Source organism: Eretmochelys imbricata, chromosome 25 (assembly GCF_965152235.1).
Source record: "Eretmochelys imbricata isolate rEreImb1 chromosome 25, rEreImb1.hap1, whole genome shotgun sequence".
Taxonomy (NCBI): domain Eukaryota; kingdom Metazoa; phylum Chordata; order Testudines; family Cheloniidae; genus Eretmochelys; species Eretmochelys imbricata.
Window position 1 is genome coordinate 13,675,667 of NC_135596.1, and position 19,488 is coordinate 13,695,154.

General features: G+C 51.5%; 1 protein-coding gene across 7 annotated transcripts; it reads left to right on the forward strand.

Annotated features, from left to right (window-relative positions):
* The first annotated feature begins 735 nt into the window (after nucleotides 1–735).
* Nucleotides 736–10,367, forward strand: SLC39A3 (solute carrier family 39 member 3). 7 transcript variants are annotated; one of them, XM_077842022.1, is made up of 4 exons: nucleotides 736–793; nucleotides 2,984–3,044; nucleotides 3,166–3,515; nucleotides 4,099–10,367. In XM_077842022.1, exons 3-4 carry the CDS (start codon nucleotides 3,309–3,311, stop codon nucleotides 4,837–4,839), a joined length of 948 nt encoding a protein of 315 aa, XP_077698148.1. In that variant the 5' UTR covers nucleotides 736–793; nucleotides 2,984–3,044; nucleotides 3,166–3,308; the 3' UTR covers nucleotides 4,840–10,367. The 7 variants fall into 7 exon arrangements, with proteins under 7 accessions (XP_077698148.1, XP_077698151.1, XP_077698145.1 ...); XM_077842019.1 differs by having other exon boundaries at nucleotides 776–793; nucleotides 1,691–3,044; XM_077842023.1 differs by lacking the exon at nucleotides 736–793 and adding an exon at nucleotides 1,282–1,831.
* Nucleotides 10,368–19,488: the final 9,121 nt, after the last annotated feature.

Below are 19,488 nucleotides of genomic sequence, written 5' to 3' on the forward strand. Positions count from 1 at the left end.
AACGGTTTGTGCGGTCAGGGGTGCAGACAGCTTCTGCTCAAGCATTTTCTCTGTCAGAGGAGAGGCCTCTGTTGAAAGCTGCTGTTCTCACACGGATACCACCATTCTTCCCCTGCTTGAGCCTTGTTCATCTGAGAGTCCCTCAGAACTTGAGATGCTAGTTCAAGCGGAGCCTCGCTGCAGGGGGCCTAGTATTCGTCCTGTGTTAAAGTTAAGGAAACAAGCACAGGGTGCGGATGGGATTTGCTCATGGTCACTCAAGAAGTCTCTGGTGGAGCCGGAAGCAGAACCCAGCAATCCTCCCACTACCCTAGGGCTGCTGGAACAAATTTTATAGTGGGGGTGCTGAAAGCCGCTGAACCAAACTATAAGCCTTGTGTATAACAGAAACCAATTCAAGTTTGGGGGAGTGGCAGCACCCTTAGTTCCAGCACCTGTGCCCTCCCCTGCTGAAACCACCAGCCCCATACGCACAATGCCACTTTCAGCACCAATTGCCCCTGGACAGCTCTGCAGCCTCTAGAACAGGCAGCGGAACCTTACACAGCGGTCCCTTGTTTCTCCTCGGGCCCTCCTCAGGAACGCACCCCGTGGCCCGGGGGGGCGGGCATTTTCCTGGCACAACTGGTAGGCGAGGCCAGAGGCGCTGTTTGGCGTCCCCTCCAGCCAGTGAGAAACGGCGGTTGCTCTCAGGGCGTTCCCAGCAGCCAATCACAGGTGAACGTCTCCGGAAAGGGTGGGACCTCAGGGTTTGGGGCTTGCCCGGGCGTGGAGCCGGCCAAGGATCCCGAAGGTAAGGGAGGAGGGACCGTCCCGGAACCCGGGGGTGCTGGGGGACAAGGCCCGGGGGGAGGGGAGCAGTGGGGGCACCTGGGGGGATGGGACGTGGAGCGGGAGGCGGGGGGGGTTGGGAGCCTGGCATGAGGCCCTGGGTGGGAACCTGGGGACGGGTCATGAGAGGGTCGAGGAGCCCTGGGCCTCCTGGGAGTCAGAGACAAGCGGGGGCGGGTGGCCACGGAGTCACGGTGCTGGCTGAGCCTGGCGCCAGGGACCAAGGGGCTGGTTTGGGGGGGTGGGGATGGGGAGGACAGGGGCCGCGCTGCCGCCTGGATGCAAAAGGAGGCGACTTTATCCTGCGACGGCCCCGCTCTGTGAGGAGGGTGGGATTTTCTCCCACATCCCAAGGCTGGCAGGGGGGAGAGTGTGATGGTGCAGTGACCCAACAGCACTATGCTCTGAGGGGGCAGCAAAGCTACGTGGAGCGTAGCCCCCCCCCCATCCCCCCAAATAAGGGACTAGCCGCAGCTGCTAGAAAATGCAGCTGCGGTTCCAACCCTCATGTCTTGGGTCAGCATTTTTGATTCCCTAGGAACGCAGGAGCTACCAACCTCTGTCAGAAGGCTGTTCAATCTAAATTTGCCGTGCCCAGTCGAATTTGATAGGGCTGTCGTATGAGTTATAGGCGTTAATAACCTTCCCAAATATTTTCAGGGATCCCAGCATGGTCTTGTTTATATGACAAAATAGCGTGATCAAAACGTCATATCGACTTTGTCCTAGAGATCAAAGGATTTACAAAGGGCAAACTTGGTTCGTCAGTGTCCCTTTTTTCAAGTCATTAAAACATGACTTTGGCATAAAACAGTCTTTGGGTCTGGTACAATGTTATAATGCAACAATTTTGTTCCAGGAGAAATTATCTCCGAAATGGTAATTCCCCTCTGCTATTAGAACCATGCAGCTCAGAAAGGAAAACACTGCCACCCCCTCAAGGAAATCTGTAGCCCAAAGGTTTTTTGTTTTCAATCTCATTTGCTGGTCCAGTAACCAGGTATCCAATTATCTACCTTGTCCATTATTGCTTTGAGCATCAGTGTGGCTATGAACATTTTGTCTTTGTTCATTAGAGTGAAATATATTGTGGTTCAGACTGCTGAGTGCTCCCGGCCGTATGGAACTCTTTACCTTTGTGTCACAGCAGTAAGAACCTCTCAACGTGCCATTGATTTGACTTTGTAAATTAGTTCAGTGTAATAGCTAAGGGAAACGGGCTAGAATCTTAGCTGTACTTTTGCCTAATTTCTAGATCTTGAGGGAAACATCATTGATGATAGTATACCTGTAAAAAATGTTTAATCTTAATTTAACCCATTTCTTCTTTTAAAGTGCTTTGTGGAATACAAATTGCACCCTGGCTGCATATGCCATATGGGGGGAAAACTTTTATGTTTCAGAGTAAATTGTTTATAATGATCCAGGGATCTTGAGTTTTACATCTTTGTCTTTTGTGAAGCTACCATCTGTTTGTTCTTTCACCCACTCTGTTGTTGCTCTGAATGAGAAAATAAAGAATAAATACTGAATTTCTGCCAAGGGCTTCCCTTTAAAGGGCATACTACAGATGGTTTAGGCTTGGTTTAGATTTTTGCTAGGCAAAAATAATCGTATTTCAAAACCTAATAATATACGTGATTTCAGGATTGTTTATTCATTTAATTTAAAACTGGCTTTTTAAATAGTTCAGCCATTCACCTGCAGAATTGGCTGCCCAACCGTTGCGGCAGGATTTTCAGCCCAACCATAGCGAGGTTGCAGTTTGGGCGTAAGAAACGGAAACTGACCCAGCTCAGTGAAATTTAAAAAGAAACCCACATAAATGGTGAAAGTGGATTTTAAAAAGTGTAATTTCAACAACATAAGGTACCCACACCATAGATGAAGTAATATTCTTCCAAGGTGGCTTGAATTAAAGCCCGAATCCTGCAGTTGGATTTTGTTGGGTGCAAAGTTCTGCCCCTGTGGCTCCGATTGCAGGATTGCAACCTGCATTTTCTGCATTTTACTATGCCTGGGTCTCTCAGATTGTGCCACCTGAGGCTGCCTCTATTCAGTATGAAAGAGCCGGTGGCGCTTTTTACAGGTTCATGAGTTTGCCCTGTGTCCTAACTTTGAAAATTTCCCTTTTCTCTGCTTACCTCCTTAGCCCCATTTGTGCAGGCTAGCTATTTGGTTCCCTCCACTCTAGAGATGGCTGCGTGTTAGTGGTGAGTGACGTAATTCCTGTATGTAGACTGAAATGCAAGTTTGGGATGAAAGGTGCTCTATCGCATGCTCTAACTATTTATTTACATAGGCAAATATCATTTGTCTTGCTCCTTTCCACAGCTAGCGAGCTCAGGAACATGATTCTCTGGACACTGGTTTTTGCTGTTTAAATGCTGATATAACAATTAAAGTAACTATTTGAAGGACCCCAGCAAACTCATTTTTTAGAGTTCCTGGCAGGGGACATTCTCCAGGGAGACAAGATGAATATCAAAGCAGTCAAAGTTCTGTGTCTGCTGGGGGTCTTTTTCCTCATGCTGCTCGGGTCCCTCCTGCCTGTCAAGATAATAGAAGCAGATTATGAGAAAGCTCATCGCTCCAGAAAGGTCATTGCCCTCTGCAATTCCTTCGGAGGAGGGGTCTTCCTGGCCACCTGCTTCAACGCCTTGCTCCCCGCCGTACGAGAAAAGGTAGCTGTGGGCAAACTCGTTGGGGTTTTGTTTTGCAGCTGTAATGACTCCAGATAGTCCCTTCTGTTCTGACGCGGGGATTTGGGAGTGTCCTCTGCTTTGAGATGATATTGCTTTGAAGATGTTGTCCGATATGATAACAGTGCCACAGGCCAGGGCTTCCCAGCATGTTCAGGAAGCTACCACTTTATCAGACCAAACCCTCTGCTCTGCAAGCTGGTGCCACATAGGGGCTTCTCCTAATCCCAGTGCTACAAGGGCACAAGCCTGGGCTGCCCTTAACCCCAGACTCATCATTGTGAGACTAGGCAGTGCCAGCTTCATTGCATATTAAAGTGTACACCATTAAACAGAAGCCATGGGAACCCCAGGAAGAGGCTGATCCTTAAAGCAAGGTGGAGGATCCTAGAGACCCAGTAACACAAGCCTGATGTACCCTGGCGGATGCCCATGGTTGGGTACCTGCTGTGGTTCCAGTCTTTACATTGAAAACGTTTAAAGCTTAGGGAGAAGTCCCCCATATTATTTTGAATGGTGAATGATGCAGCCAGTTTCACTGCAGATTCCTTTCCCTTTGTTCCAGCTTCAAGAAGTTCTCAAGCTTGGGAAGGTGACCGCAGACTACCCCCTGGCCGAGACCATCATGCTGGTGGGCTTCTTTATGACTGTCTTTGTGGAGCAGCTCATCCTGACCTTTCGGAAGGAGAAGCCTTCCTTCATCGACCTGGAGACCTTCAACGCTGGCTCAGATGTCGGGAGTGACTCAGAATATGAGAGCCCCTTCATAGCATCTTCCAGAGGGCGCACACTTTACCATGAGCATGGCCACCACTCCCACAGCCATGGGTTGAACGTCCAGGAGCTTTCCCAATCCAGCCCCTTGCGGCTCTTCAGCCTGGTGTTTGCCTTGTCTGCCCACTCCATCTTTGAGGGCCTGGCCCTGGGCCTACAGGAGGAAGGAAACAAAGTCATGAGTCTGTTCCTGGGCGTGGCCATCCATGAGACACTGGTGGCTGTGGCGCTGGGCATCAGCATGGCCAAGATCTCATTAACACTGAAGGACGCTGCCAAGCTAGCACTTACCGTGAGTTTGATGATTCCTTTGGGTATTGGGATCGGCATGGGCATTGAGAGCGCCCAGAACTTGGCCAGCAGTGTGGCTTCTGTGCTCTTACAGGGCATTGCTGCTGGAACTTTCTTGTTTGTCACCTTCTTTGAGATCCTGGCAAAGGAACTGGAAGATAAGAATGATCGCTTGCTGAAGGTCCTCTTCCTGGTCTTGGGCTACACGACCTTGGCGTTGCTTGTCTTTTTCAAGTGGTGAAGGCTGGACTGACGGACAGTAAACCCCGATTCCTCCCTGTTGTAAATGGTGCCGAGAACAAGACCCCTTTCCAGCCAAGTAGGGACACTGAGGAACATCACAGTCTGGGGGGTGTTTACGCATCGACCTGGCAAAAGGGGTGCACAGAAAATAAGATTGGGGAGTGTCCAGAAAGAGGTTTCATGTGGCATTGGAACGATGGGTTGTGGCGTTGGTGTGGAGATTGCTGGAGGTCATGGTGAAGTAACTGGTTGTAACATTACCTCCGAAGGGACCTTGTCTGCTGTGCATTCTGCTGTTTGTCTAGAGATCCCACCCCACAGCACAGGGTAACCTGACTTTATATTCTGTCGCTCCTGCCTTCAGTCTCTGGGCTCCAAGGAGGTGAAAAGTAACGGAGAAATCAAACTGAAAGCAGGCTGGGGTAATGGATCGCAAAAAAAAAAAAAAAAGTTTTGAGAAGAAACCTGGTTGGTGTTAATAACTGCCAAAAATATCAACTGTTCTGGGATACAACAAATGTCTTTTAGGTGAGATTTGAGCCAGGATCCTCTGCTGGCAGAAATTCTGTTAAGCCACAAAAGGTCCATTGGGTTGGTATTGTTCCTGAGAGATTAATCAAAGCAACAGGCCAGAGTCCTTTTTACCCCCATGTGTCGTGTTCCATCACTGTTGTCTGGCTCTTCATTGCACAGTCACCGATGTGAATCTCTAGGAGTTTGGGTAATGATCACTTTGAAAAACTTAGAATTAAAATCCAAAATCCTTTCCAGAGCATCCAGGGAGCTCTGGCCTCATGGTCTTGAGTTTGTAACAAACTGATGTTTGCAATTTCCAGAACACAGAATTAGGGCATTCCAACTGTCTGAGGTGGATTTTGGTTTGTGGGGGACTCACCCTTGGATGGATCCAAAATGACTCTCCCAAAGCCATGTCTTCTTTGTGCTAATATGTTTGCTTCTCTCTTATCCTGGCACATCTGTCCCGTATGGTGACTGACGAGGACCAACTGATGGTGTCTGGCAACCAATATTTTAATTGCTACAGAACACCAAAGTTAATTAATCTTACTTGGAAGAAATGGGGAGGAGCTAATTATAGGCCTCAGGTGACCCCAGTTAGCAAGGGCCAGTTAAAATACAGTTTGGCGTGATGTGCCAATTTGGTTCCCAAATACAGAATTGCTGGCAGGTGGCATTGTAAACGTTCTCTCTCTCGTAGCTAGCCACCGCATGGAGGTTTGCCTCCAGCGCAGCAGTCACAACCTACCCTGCTGCTTCTATCGCTCGCCCTTCATTCTGGCCTCTGATGGCAAGACAGGCATAGTGTCCATAATGACTTGGAGATTTCTGCATGTAAAAACATTCAATCAGATATGAAAACTACACAACAGCTGTAGAACACGAGTGGCGAGGGAGTATACTTGGGGGTCTTTGATGCTGTGAGATAGGATAGATTGTATTCTTTCCTGCTCTCCCACACCACCTTAGTATCAGGGAATCTATCAGTTTGGTTTGGATCTTGAATCATAGACTATCAGGGTTGGAAGGGACCTCAGGAGGTCATCTAGTCCCCAAAGCAGGACCAATCCCCAATTTTTGCCCCAGATCCCTAAATGGCCCCCTCAAAGGATTGAACTCACAACCATGGGTTTAGCAGGCCAATGCTCAGACCACTGAGCTATCCCTCCCCCCAAATCGTCCTCACTGCTGGAGTGACTGAGACCGGGGGGATGAGTCTAGAAGTTCTGAGTTCAATTCTGGCTCTGCCATAGAAGCCCTGAGTGACCTTGGCTAGGTCTTTCCCCCTCTGTGAAAAGGGGCTGATGATATTTATCCTGCCTCCTGGGAGTGTTGTGAGAATTAGCCAGTTCATGTCCTGGCTGTGGAAGTGCTGAGTATTATCACTAGAAAGGGGGTGCGCGTGCGATGACAATGGACCCCAACATGTTTGATGTGGGCTTTAATGTGCAACTAGGTAGGTCACGGGCAGTTCACAGGGGATTGGTTTTATGTTGTTCATTTTGTAAATCAAAGGTGGGATGGGTATTGCTGCTTTTCTAAAGCTGGTCTGTGTCTGGCTGCAGACCCTTTTGTCCTGAATTGGCTCCATCCTGCAGGTAGGTGGCCAGAAGATTTGAGCACCTCCAAGACAGTGGAAGTGGGCGGTGTCTGAGTGCCCGGGTTTTCACTTGCCCATTTGTTCAAGAGCATTTTGTTTTCCTCCACTTCCACATTCAGGATCCTCCCCCATCCTCAAACCCTTCAGCTGGCCAGGCAGGGCTGATATTACCACTGGATCTCAATGTGTGAGCGGCAGTCTCTATCAGACTGTCACATGTACAGGCCTGTCATTTCTCTAATGCTCTGACTTTGACTGGGGCGGTGTATTTTGGGGTGACGTGAACTGGAGAAGCGAGGTGCAGAATAGTTGGATCTCCCTTCTGTCATCAGCTCTTTCCTGTAAGAGGAGCCAAAATCCCAAGGTGGTATCCAGATTTGCATCTCTCCTGTGGCAAACCACAGCCACTGGTAATGGCTGCCTCTTTACTGGAGCTCCCATGCACCTCTGCCAGTGCTTGTAGGACACCCTGGTATTTGCTGAATGCTAATCAGAGCAAGGTAGGAGATGGAGTGCCTCCCTGTAAGTGATCCACAGCCTGAAGAATGCTCTCAAGCTAAATCAATAGCCAAGGCTTATCCCAACAAAGCTCCAGTGACTTGCAGGAACGTGCCTACCCCAGTCCAAACCAGGAATAGATTTCCTGGCCCAGAAAGATGCACTTGCTCAGTGGTACTTCTGAGTTAAGGGCCCTTCTCTGCAGAGTTTGTCCGAAGGAAGGAACGAGAGTCCAGGTTTCCTTATCTGGGAAGTTAGCAGCATCTTCTGTCAGCATCCTTCCCCCACCCTGCTACTGCTGAGTGGGTGCCTGGCTCAGGCCTGCAGGAAGCCTCTTCAGGAGTGCAGGCCAGATTGCTTACTCTCTGCTGGGACGCACAGGAAAGCTGCCCCATGGCTCTGGGCATGTGTTTGTGCATGTGCACGTGTGTCCCCCAGCCAGTGCTGCAGGTTTCTTTCCATGGAACGTGGCTTTGATTTCATCTTGACATTCTCGTAACAAGATCACAGGACAGATTGCTGGTCTTTATGGACAGGGAGCTGCAAGGTCCAGCCCAGGCGCTGCACCGTGCTGAAATCCTCCCAGTCACATCAGATGGTAGAAGGGCCTTTGCAGCCGTTTACATTGACCGAGTTAAACTGGCGTAGGCGAGGGGTCATTCAGCTCCTCTAACTGAATGTCAAGCGCATAAATACCATGTAAAGGAAGGGCTCCTCCTTTCCAGCATGTGGTGAGTGATGTAGACCTGCACATGGATCACATCCAGCCCCCTGGGATGATGTTTGGTCTGCCGAGGTTTGAACATGTTCTAGCTACCGCTCAGCCTGCAGATTCTTGTATCAAGAATGTCTATACTGCCATTTCTAGCCCCGCAAGCCAGAGTCAATTGACCCAGGCTCGGTGCCTTGGCCCTGCAGGTTTTTCTTTGCAGTGTAGACATACCCCATGACACAAAAAGAGACAATGGCCAAACTTAAAACTAGTCCTTGTAACAAGGAGAAATAACTGGCTTTAGTGCAGTTGCCTTCCCAACCCAGACTAGAAAGAATGGTGAAAGCTCAGGGAACTTGAGTGGCTATGAAAATGGCACTCCCACTTTGAGCGACCTTTTTCGTCTCTCTCGTAAACGCTGGGTTTCTCCAAAGGGGCGTCCATTCGGGACTAGTGCTATGGTTAGAGAGAGAGCAAACCTGTTAGGTAATAGAAACATCCCCTTGGCAGGGCAGAAGGTGTGTCCTCCAATCAGATATCCCATTTTCACCTTCTATTAAAGGCCAAGTGACCTGTAACACTTTGGTGTAGATTTCAGTTTCAAAATAGCTTATTTTACAAGCGTAGGTCCCGATTCTGCAGTCGGATCTACACAGAAGGACCCTGCACTAGCACAAGTCTGATCAGAAAATGAGCCATAACGAAGGGAGAAACAATTGAGTACACTGTGGGGCATGATGAAGTGATTGTTGTCTGTGTTGTGTGTCCATATGATTGTTGGTTCTCAGATGCACTGACTGACCCTGCTTACCCTGCCTCTGTACCATATTTCATTGTGGTCTGAGGTAATGTGTTTTTCAGCTAGACAAATGCAATGAATTGAATAGAATAGAAGCGAAAATCCATCAGCTGCTCTGAGTTTAAGACAGCCCATTAGCAAGGAGGGTGCCATGGGAAGTGAATTTTTGAGCATACTGGGGTTCTTCAGTGCTTGAGTCACATCCTAAATGGATGCGTGTGAATGTGCGCATGGTGCTGTGGCTGCCACATGCAGACTCCTCCTGGGAGGAAGACGCAGTCCCTGGTGATTTTTTTTAACCAAGGGCTGGGCAGACACATCTGCATCCTTTATAAATGGCCGGGGGGGCGGGGTTGTAAATAGGAATGCTGGTGTCAGTATAAATATCTAAAATGGGACAGATCTGAATGTCCGTTAACATGGGTTAGCCTCTGATTTTCTATCTGGATTTAAATGAGTATTTAACCACTGGGCCTTGTTGGGTATTTTAGACTGTAGTTCTCTGACCTTCTGCGGATCCCTTTGTAAGGGGGAGGATCTTTTGTTGGCCCATCTGCCCTCCTGGCATCCAAGTCCCCCTCCCTGATCCTGACTGTCCCCTTCTGTGGCTCTGTCCGGAGAGATGTGTCTGTCTCCTAGCTGAGGGGTTGGGGTTAAAATCCTAATGCCAAAGCAGACAACCCTAGCTACAAGATTTTTTTAAAAGAACTCTGTGGTGTCCCAGGGGCATCTGCTCAGGATGGGTAAATCTGAGTGTACCCCAAGCTATTAGCAAAGGGCTAAAGGCATTTTCAGATTGTTTGGACACCACACACCCCCCAGTAGCGAGAGTGGACTGATACAGCTTAAAATACTCCTGTGGGGGTTGCTCTTGTGCAAGAGATTGTGCTCACAGAAGAGGAAAGTGTACCCCTCAAGGGAACTGAAAGTCCCCCTGGTATGGACTGAGGTTTGGCACAGGAGGCATTCCCAACCCTCAACACATCATCCTAGCAGGATTGATTGTACTTGTTAATATTCCTGCAGAAGGACCCCTTAGAGCCAGGCCTGGGGCGAGTGCTGGTCATTCATCATTCTTGGGTTCCAGGGTTCCAGCTGGGCTGATGGAAGGGACGAGCCCTTTGCAATCAAGGCAGGTTTCTGTTTTGATAGACTTTGGGATTTAACACCTTAAGAGCCACAAACTTGGCATATTTTGCAGATGGATCAGGGACTGTCTCAGGTCAGACCTTTTCCTGTTAATCTGCTGTGCTCCAGAATGATCCACCCATGTGTGTGATGAGAATATTTATTTAACTGCGCGGGCAACTTGCGGTTATTATTTGTACAGTTGTTGTTTTGTTTAGAAACGCAGAAAGCTGACAACTGCTCCCAATAAACACTATGTTCTTTTCTTGATTTGTTTCATTCACTTGTTTAGTTCTTAATGTTTCTGGGCTGCTCTGCCTGTGACACCATGGCCCAGTCTGCTTCTCCGGATGCTTCCCCATGACGTACACATGGTGTGCATTTAGCTTGTGGGTAAGGGGCCCCGATACAGCCAGAGCCTTCCATGCCGTGATCCAGTTCCAGATTTACACCCTGGGCCTGGCTAACTGTAAAAGCCATTTGGGTCAGTTCAGACCTGATTTCTGTGGAGTTGTCTGCTTATTTCCAGTAGGAATTTGGCTTATGGGGGCCAACTGCTCGTTGTCTTGCACAGGCATTTATAACTATGCTCTGTGGGTGCATAAGGCCCCCATTCTCATCTGGGGGGTTGGTTTTGCAGGTCTGCACTGGCATGACTGTCCCAGGCACAGGGCAGGGGGAATTGACTCACAAAGTCTAGTTGAGTAAACCGAAAAGCAGCTAGGACTGTTGCAGACAGGGTTGTTACGTATTTGTGTTCTGGTAGTGCCTAGCAAACCTAGTCATGCTGTGCTAGGTGCTGTACAGACACAAAGCAAAAGACAGGCTCTGTCCCAAAGTGCTGACGGCCCAAGTATAGTTGTTGGGAAATATTCGCCCACTAGATCAGGAGTGGGAGCAAACCTCATCATCTCTACGCTTGATCTCAGCCACCAGGCCAATGGAGATGCCCCGTGGAATCTCTGACATGCTTCACCCAGTGGGGTTCACCAAAGACAATACAGCCCGCAGGAGTCCTTCCGGCTGGAACCTTGGAGTGAAAAGAATGAGAGGAGGAAGAGCCCAGTATCCGTTAAAACGATGGAGGAGCCTTGATTTCTTTTTTTAATGAGTAACGGTTCAGCTCCTTCCACGCCAAGGGGCCAAGGAATTGTTCCGTACATGCTGCAGCTGGGCAGTGAGGGGATGGGTTTATTATGCACCTAGGAAAGCCCTGTCTTGGCCCTGAATCATTGGTAGAGGAAGAGTCTGTCTCCCCCAGGGGGTCACTGCCTAACATCCCTTGTAATCAGGGTGGGAAGCATCGTGTTCGCAGCAGGATCCTGTCACTTGCATCTCCAGGGAGGAGTCTCCCGAGAATGCGGGGACCCCTCCCTGCTGGCTCTGTGCTGTTACTCACTTGTGTTTCTCAATGGGAGTCGTGCTGACAGCTGCGTGGGAGCCGCACTCATTCAGCGACGGCCAGGCTCCTCTGCTGGCAGCTATTAATAGCAGCTGCAGATTTTAATTGCTGTTGTGCCAGCATTCACATGAGTCATCCCACCTCCGGCTCCCACACAGGGATTCGCAGAGAGGCGCTGAGCGGCCTGGCAATCCCAGTCCACCGGGATCAGAACTGTGGGCCCTCAGCAGAACAAGACCTGCCTTTGCACTCTCCTTCTAGTTCTTTCTCGGTTCTTTCCCTGCTTCATTCATGAAGAGAGACTAGAGCCTCCTCCAGCCGGATTGATCTCAGGGCCATTTTAAAGTCTTTCTGAGTTTTGAACAGATTTTTAAAAAATGGAGACTGGAAAATCCTCTCCGAGGCAAAGAAGGTGCGGGAGGCTGGTGGCAGCTTGCTGCACAGCTGGGCTAGCTTAGGGGTGGCCAATCTTCCAGGCTGCTGAGCTGGCTCCTTTCGGCAGCACTAACCCTTGTCCCTGAAGCTGAATGCAAATGAGGGGCAGACGGTTTCACTTAGATGACCTTGTTCAGATTGAAAGCTTTTGGGGCCAGCTTTGTCCTGTGTTTGTACAGTGCCTAGCACAGTGGGCTCCTAGTCCATGACTCGTAATTAATAATCCCCTTGCTTTCTCGGATGGGTCTGCCAGCAAGGTTACGTCTTTAGTACTCCTATCCAGTGAGAGGATGAAGGCCACCCAGTAATTTGTATGATGATAACAGTGTCTATTAACCTCCCACCTGGGACGGGTTTGAAGCAGGGCCCAAGAGGCAAGATATTGCACTGGGTAGCCTGGGCCAAGAGATCTCAAGGAGCCAAGACAGTGATCTAAGGATGCCGCTTGGCATAAACAGTGGGGCGGGTATGTGCAGTGGCTTTGGCCTGGGACCTCGGCGCAAGATTGGGCCAGCAAAGGGTAGAACGGTGGGTGTTTAATTAAAATCTGAAGATAATTGAGAGGCAGCAGTTTTTTTATAAACAGTATGACAGGAAATACTTTTTTATGCCATGTTCAAGTAGCTGGTGGAACTCATTGCCACGGGATTGTGCTGAAGCCTGGAGCTGAGCAGGATCCAAGAGAACGTTTTGATGGAGAATGAGAGCAGCCAGAGTTACAACAATAAGAGGTATTTGTTTAATTAAAAAAAAAAAAAAAAGCTTGGAAGGACTCAAACGCCCCCCCACCCCCGCCCCCATTCCTCCCCACTTCCGGACATCCCTTCTTAACTATAACCCAGTAGCAGCTGTAAAGACCTTGCATGTAGAAAGAGGCAGCCCCGGTCCAAAAAGTTTATTGTCTGAATAGACAAAAGATGGAAGGAGAAACAGGGGGAAGTGACTACCACTGACCTGCTGACAGACTTTATGCAAGAGGTCAGACTAGAACTCGGGTCTCCTACCTACTAGACCATGCTGCCAGCAACTCTGCTCCCTGTAAAATGAGGCAGAGAACCCAGCCCCTCCACAGCACCTGCAAACCTTTCTGCTCCTGGTGAGGTTTGTAGCGCACAGCCTGAGACAGCGCTAGTGTGTTGGTTGTCACCCGCGTGCCATGTGAGGATGCTTTCTCCCAGGTATCACCCGGGCTGTGTCAAGAGTGGCCAGATGTTGTGATGCTGTGAGACGTCGTTGGCAAAGTTCCATACATGCTGGCCATACATAATTTGCATATATTTACAGACTTAAAGACCTACCCCCATAACATCTGTGTGACCTTCACCTGCAACGTCAGAGACGTTGGCCTGTTGGTGATTGGGGGCAATACACCAATACATTAATAGGAGTATTGGGATCAAAGGAAGTGACATGTCCAGTGAGTATAAATCAGCCCAGCTCTATTGACGTCAGCAGAACTGCATCCATTGACACCAGCTGAGGATTGGCCCAACACAGGCAGGCTATCCGGAAAAACTTCCTAGCACTGACCTGCATTAGACTGTGCAATGACCCCCCCCCCCAGGAGAAGTGGGGGGAAATCCATTGCTTGGGACTTTTAAACCTAGACTGGACAACACGCTAGAAAGGGTCCTGGAGAGAGCCATTCTGCAGTGGACCATGGAATGAGAAACCAGAATCCCACTACTTGACTCTTCTCAGGGGCTTTTCCTGGGTAAATCTCAAAACACTTCACACAGGAAGGTAAGTGTCCTCTCCATTTTACAGGGAAACTGAGGCACGGGAGGCTGGGACAGAATTCCTGCCTCCCTTTGACTCCTTTAAGAGTCCCGGCTAAAGTGACTCACCAAGGCTTGTGGCAGAGACAGGGATAGAACCTGGTCTCCTGACCCTTACTCCAGCCGCATTCGCCACTAGGCCATCCTGCCCAGAGCACTTTTTAACCTCTGACTTCTCTGAAGGTTGCAAAACAGCTTCCATTTACCACCCCTCCCCTCCTCCTTGTTTTCAGTGTGCTTGTAACTTTTCCAGACACTCGCTCATGGGGGATGAATGTTCTTGGCTTGGTCTAAGCCGAAAGGTGCATTCTGGGGGGGGAACTGAGTGCCTTCCCCAGAATTGCTGTTGAGTTGTGGTAGAGAAAGGGAGTGTCTGTGTGTGCAGTTGTGCGATGGGGTGTGGGGAGAAGTAAATACACTTTTTTCCCACTGTAAAACTTTTACCTCGCCTAAACCTAAAACACGTCTTCTGCAAAACCCATTGATGCCGAGAGGCGGTGTGGCCCTAGCTGCTGTCAATGGGACTTTCAGTGGGTTTGCAGAGCCTTAGACAACGCGGAGTGAGCCTGCCCTGCAAGGCTTTTTTTCAATCTCCCAGGTGCATGTGTGCAGAATTGCTAATGACGGGTGGAGTATTATGACTAGAAAGGGGTTGTGGAAATTACCCCACACAGAAGCCTCAGTGCGGTGGAAAACGAGAGGGTTTGCCAAGGGCCATGTGCCTCTGATGCTACCTTAAGGATTCCTTACATTGCATGCCAGGAAGCATTCTATGGACCTCTGCAATGCTGCTAGATACTAGGTTTCAGAGTAACAGCCGTGTTAGTCTGTATTCGCAAAAAGAAAAGGAGTACTTGTGGCACCTTAGAGACTAACTAGTTTATTTGAGCATAAGCTTTCGTGAGCTACAGCTCACTTCATCGGATGCTCACGAAAGCTTATGCTCAAATAAATTGGTTAGTCTCTAAGGTGCCACAAGTACTCCTTTTTGCTAGATACGAGGTTACCTTTGGGGGCTTAAGTGTACATGGGTGAAATTTCCCATCATGCAACAAGGACTGGGCACCACTTATGCCCTTGGCTGAGGATGTAAGGGACTTATGGACTCTGTAGGGGCCCTCTGCCCAGGGGTGAATTTCACCCCAAGGCCACAGTTTACTGCTTCTGTCCATCTGCACCAGTTGGCCTTTGACCCCTTCGGCATGGAGACATTTCTTTGTCGTTATGAATCGTTTATATTCCTGCAGCAGCGAGGAGTTCCAGCCATGGACAAGGCGCTGCACAAACACAATAGAAAGGTGGCCCTTGCGTCACAGAGCTCCCTGTCTAAGCATCAGACAAGGGGGATGGAGACAGGCTTCCAGGGAGTCCAAGGGGACAGCGAGACAAGGTTAGGAGATATTCTCTTCCCTTTAAAAATGCCTAGGAAACTAACCGCGAAGAAAAGGGTAAGGCACCGTTCAAGCGGAATGGCCGAGGCAGCCTGCTGGTGAGCCCATCACCTTAACTCTGCCCCTTCCTGCGCCTGTGGGGACCTGCAGGCACTTTCCTCTGGAAGCAGCTGGGCCAGGAGACCACGTCAGGTCGACTCTGGGAAGGAGCCTCCAGCAAGGTCACTCGGGTCTCTGTGTTGGGTTCCTCCATCGGCCCGTGTCCTCCCCTCCCCGCTGGCTGAGCAAACCTGGGGGGGGCCGGGCTCGGAGCCGGGCTTATCACAGAAACACCCGGTTCCCCCTGCCCTTCTCCTGGCTCCTAGGCTGCCCTAGGCCCAGCGGGGGCTGCATGGGGCGCTGGGGGCAGCTCTCCGGCCTGTGCCAGGCAGGGGGTCAGCCCCGCCGAGCCCCAAACCCCCTCCTGGCCTGGGGGGGGGGGGGGCTGAATCCCCCGGGGCGGGGCTGGAGCATCCTCCTTGCGCCAGCGGGTCCTTTGCCTCCCAGCCCGGCCTGGGGGAGGAGTTTCTCGGGCCCCCCCCCCAGCTGGGGCTGGAGCTCTGCCGAGGCGCCCGGTGTCAGGCTGCCTCTGCGCAAAGCTGGCGGTGCCGCGCCGCGCCGGGCAGGGCGGGAGGAGCCGGGGCCCGGGCCGTGCCGCGGACTGATGAGCGAAGCCCCCGCTCCCTGCGCGAGTGGCCGGGGCTGGCCCGCAGGCGGCGGCGCGGGGGGCTCGGGGCGCGGCCCCAGCACACGCCGCGGGGAGCCGGCTGCAGCCCGGGGCCGGGCGGACGGTAAGGCAGCGCCGGGCGCGGCTGGCGGCGGGCTCGCTGGGTGCCCCCCCCACCCCGCTGGGTGTCCCCCCACCCCACCCCGCTGGGTGTCCCGTCCCCCCCAGCGCAGCCCGATCCCGGGGGGCGGGACAGGGAGCCCTGCAGCAGAGCCCCGCGGGCCGGGGGGGCTGGCACGGAAAAGCAAATCGGACCGCTGAGCCCCGGACCCCTGGGAGGGACGGGGGTAAATGATCCACCATCCTCATACCCCCCCCCGTCCCTCTATCCTCATACCCACCCTGTCCTCAGATCCCCCCCCATCTTCATACCCCCACATTCCTCTATCTTCATACCCCCCTGTCCCTCTATCTTCATACCCTCCCGTCCTCAGATCCCCCCCATCCACATACCCACCCCCCTCCTCAGATCCACCCCCTTATCCTCACACCCCCCTGGCCTCAGATCCACACCCCATCCACATACCCCCCATCCCTCTATCCTCATACCCCCCTGTCCCTCTATCTTCATACCCTCCCGTCCTCAGAGCCCCCCCATCCACATACCCACCCCCCTCCTCAGATCCACCCCCTGTCCGCATACCCCCCCCTCAGATCCACCCCCTTATCCTCACACCCCCCTGGCCTCAGATCCACACCCCATCCACATACCCCCCATCCCTCTATCCTCATACCCCCCTGTCCCTCTATCTTCGTACCCTCCCGTCCTCAGAGCCCCCCCATCCACATACCCACCCCCCTCCTCAGATCCACCCCCTGTCCGCATACCCCCCCTCCTCAGATCCACCCCCTTATCCTCACACCCCCCTGGCCTCAGATCCACACCCCATCCGCATACCCCCCATCCCTCTATCCTCATGTCCACCCCCTGTCCTCAGATCCACCCCCCTGTCCTCTTACCCCCCATCCTCATACCCACCATCCTCATATCCCCCCTCTATCCACCGACCTATCCTCATACCCACCCCCCCATCCTCAGACCCCCCCTTCTATCTCCATACCCATCTCCTATCCCTCTAGTCATCTATCGTCATACACACCCCTCTAGCCATCTGACTGTGAGGGCATCTATCTCTGCAGTCAGATCTTTATATATATACACACCTGTACATCTGTCTACACATGGAAAGGCATCTCTACAGGCATGTGTCTGTATGGGTGCCCATGTGTCTCTGTGTCTATCTGTGTACATATAAATATATGGAGATGTGTATGTACAGAGGTATCAATTGATGTACATATGCAGTATCCATGCGTATGTACTGGGGTGTATACATGGATTTATGTACGTATTTCTGTATAGGTCTAGCTATCTATCTTGCCTCTCTCATTTCCCTCCACCCCATATCTATCTATCTACCCTGTAACTGATAGGTCTATAGCTCCATACTGTACAGCGGGCATCTTCCTTTTGTGCTTTTTGCATTCTCTAGTGCAGTATTTCCTCACTGCCCATCAGGAATTAGCAGTTTGTTTATTCCATGCCAAGCAGTACACGACTGTTCTCACCCTCCGTAGGCAATATATAAAAATGAACCCCCCTCCACAGCGTTAGCTACGTGTTCTGTGCAGGAAGGTGATCGCAAGGCAGCCAGCTGGCTCATGGAGCCCCCAAAATAAGCCCCCTCAATTACTTCTCCACACACTCAATTTCCTAATCAGAGGGTTGTGCTGCTGAGTGAGGAGCAGCCTGCTACCAGGCGAACTGGATCCAATAGGTACGGTTGCAATCAAGGTATTTTTGTTCAGAGCATGAACAGAAGCGTGCAAACCAGGCTTGAGCAGTTAACGAGCTCTTGGAGTGGATGTAAATGTGTGTACGTGTGTGGATGCATGTGTGTTTCTGTGTATGCCTCTGTGGGAGTGTGTGTGTGTATCTAGATTTCTATATATATATATAGAGCAGACACACGTATATTTAGCTCTCTCTGTATATACGTACGTACAGGTCACACATAGATGCGCACACGCATATCTAGAGGTCATACGTGTTTTTGTACATATGTATCTCTAGATCTCTCTCTACATACATAGAGTGCGCACACACACACGGCACACAGACATGGCACGAAGACACACACACACACACACACACACACAGCACACAGGCCATTGCTTGTGAAGCGCTGTGGGAAGCCTTGACGCAGCCCCAAGCCTGCACTCAGCTGTCCAGGGCTCCCGTAACCAGAATAGGGGATCAAACTGGTTTGGGTAAACCACGCAGCATAGGGGGTTGGGCAGACAGTGCTGGATACTGGAAGAACCCAGCTGGCAGTCCCACCTGCCCCCCACCCCTCCACTTGGTGAAACCCACCATGTTTCAGGCCTTGCCAAATGCCAGAGATGAAGGTGGGGCAGAGTGGGTGCCAGGAGCAGCCCTCCTTCCAGGCCATGCCCCCCCCCGCATACCAGAGAAATGGCTTGGAGAGTTAATCACCATGAGTTGCTCTAAGAATATGAAGGTCCCCTCTACCCCAAAACTTGCCTTATCCTTGGTCCTGTCTACTCTGGGGACAGCAGGATAATGGCCTTGCTGTACAGATTCTGCTGACTGGGGTAGCCAGGGGGTGCCCTGGTGGAGGTGACCAGGTGGGGTGCTGGGTGCCCTCTGACTCTCATCCATCCTGGATGAACTGGGGGTGCTCGGCTCCTTGAGGGATCAGGCCCCTCATAATCATCTGAAAAGTGGTGGGAACTGATTCTGTCCTCAGCAGCAGGTGCCCTGCCCACATTGGGGCCGAGGGTTTTTCTCAGATCCCTGGGACGTACCTGGGAACAAAGGGGCAGGACAGCTCTGTGCTTGCCTCTGGCCTTCATATCCTGGAGAGCAAGAGAGCCCAGCCCAGCGCTGCGTCCTGCACAAGCCAAGCCAAGCGTTGGCACAATGAGCTGGGCGCTGCACCCGTCGCACAGGAGCCGGGTGGTGTTTGCCCCGGGGGTGGGGAGTGATGCCAAGGGGTCGGGGGTTGTTGCTGGGACTCTTAGGGCTGTTGAACTGTCTGCTCACTCGCTCTCCCTGCACCCCAGGGAATTTTCCACCTGCGATTGCTTCTGTCACTTCCTCAGCCCAAATCTACCCCTTTGCCAAGCAGGTCCGGGGCCCTCAGGCCCTGGCTCAGGCTGCCCAGCACCACTGGTGATCCCTCCTCTGCACCCCACTGAATCCTGAGGTGCCTTGGGGGCTCAAGGGGGCTGAGAGCTTCGTGGGGCGATGGCACCCGTGGCTCAGGGCAGAGCACAGGGATTTTGCACCCAGGGGCTGGTGTCACCCAGTGAAGTGGAAGGTGGGAGAGACCAACCTCCCCTGCTGAGGGGCTTCTATCGCTCTCCATTGCCATGGGGCCCGAGCACCTCGCAATCTTTGAAGTATTTATCCCTACAAGCTGGCGGAAGGGGGAGGGCTATTGTCCCCATTGCACAGATGGGGAACTCAGGCACTGCCTCCCCCCCACCCCTGGTATTTAGGCACCTGACTCCCATAGAAATCAGTGGGAGTGAAGAACCTAAATCCCTTTGAGGATTCGGACCTAATCAGCTTGCACAAGGTCACCAAGGGCAT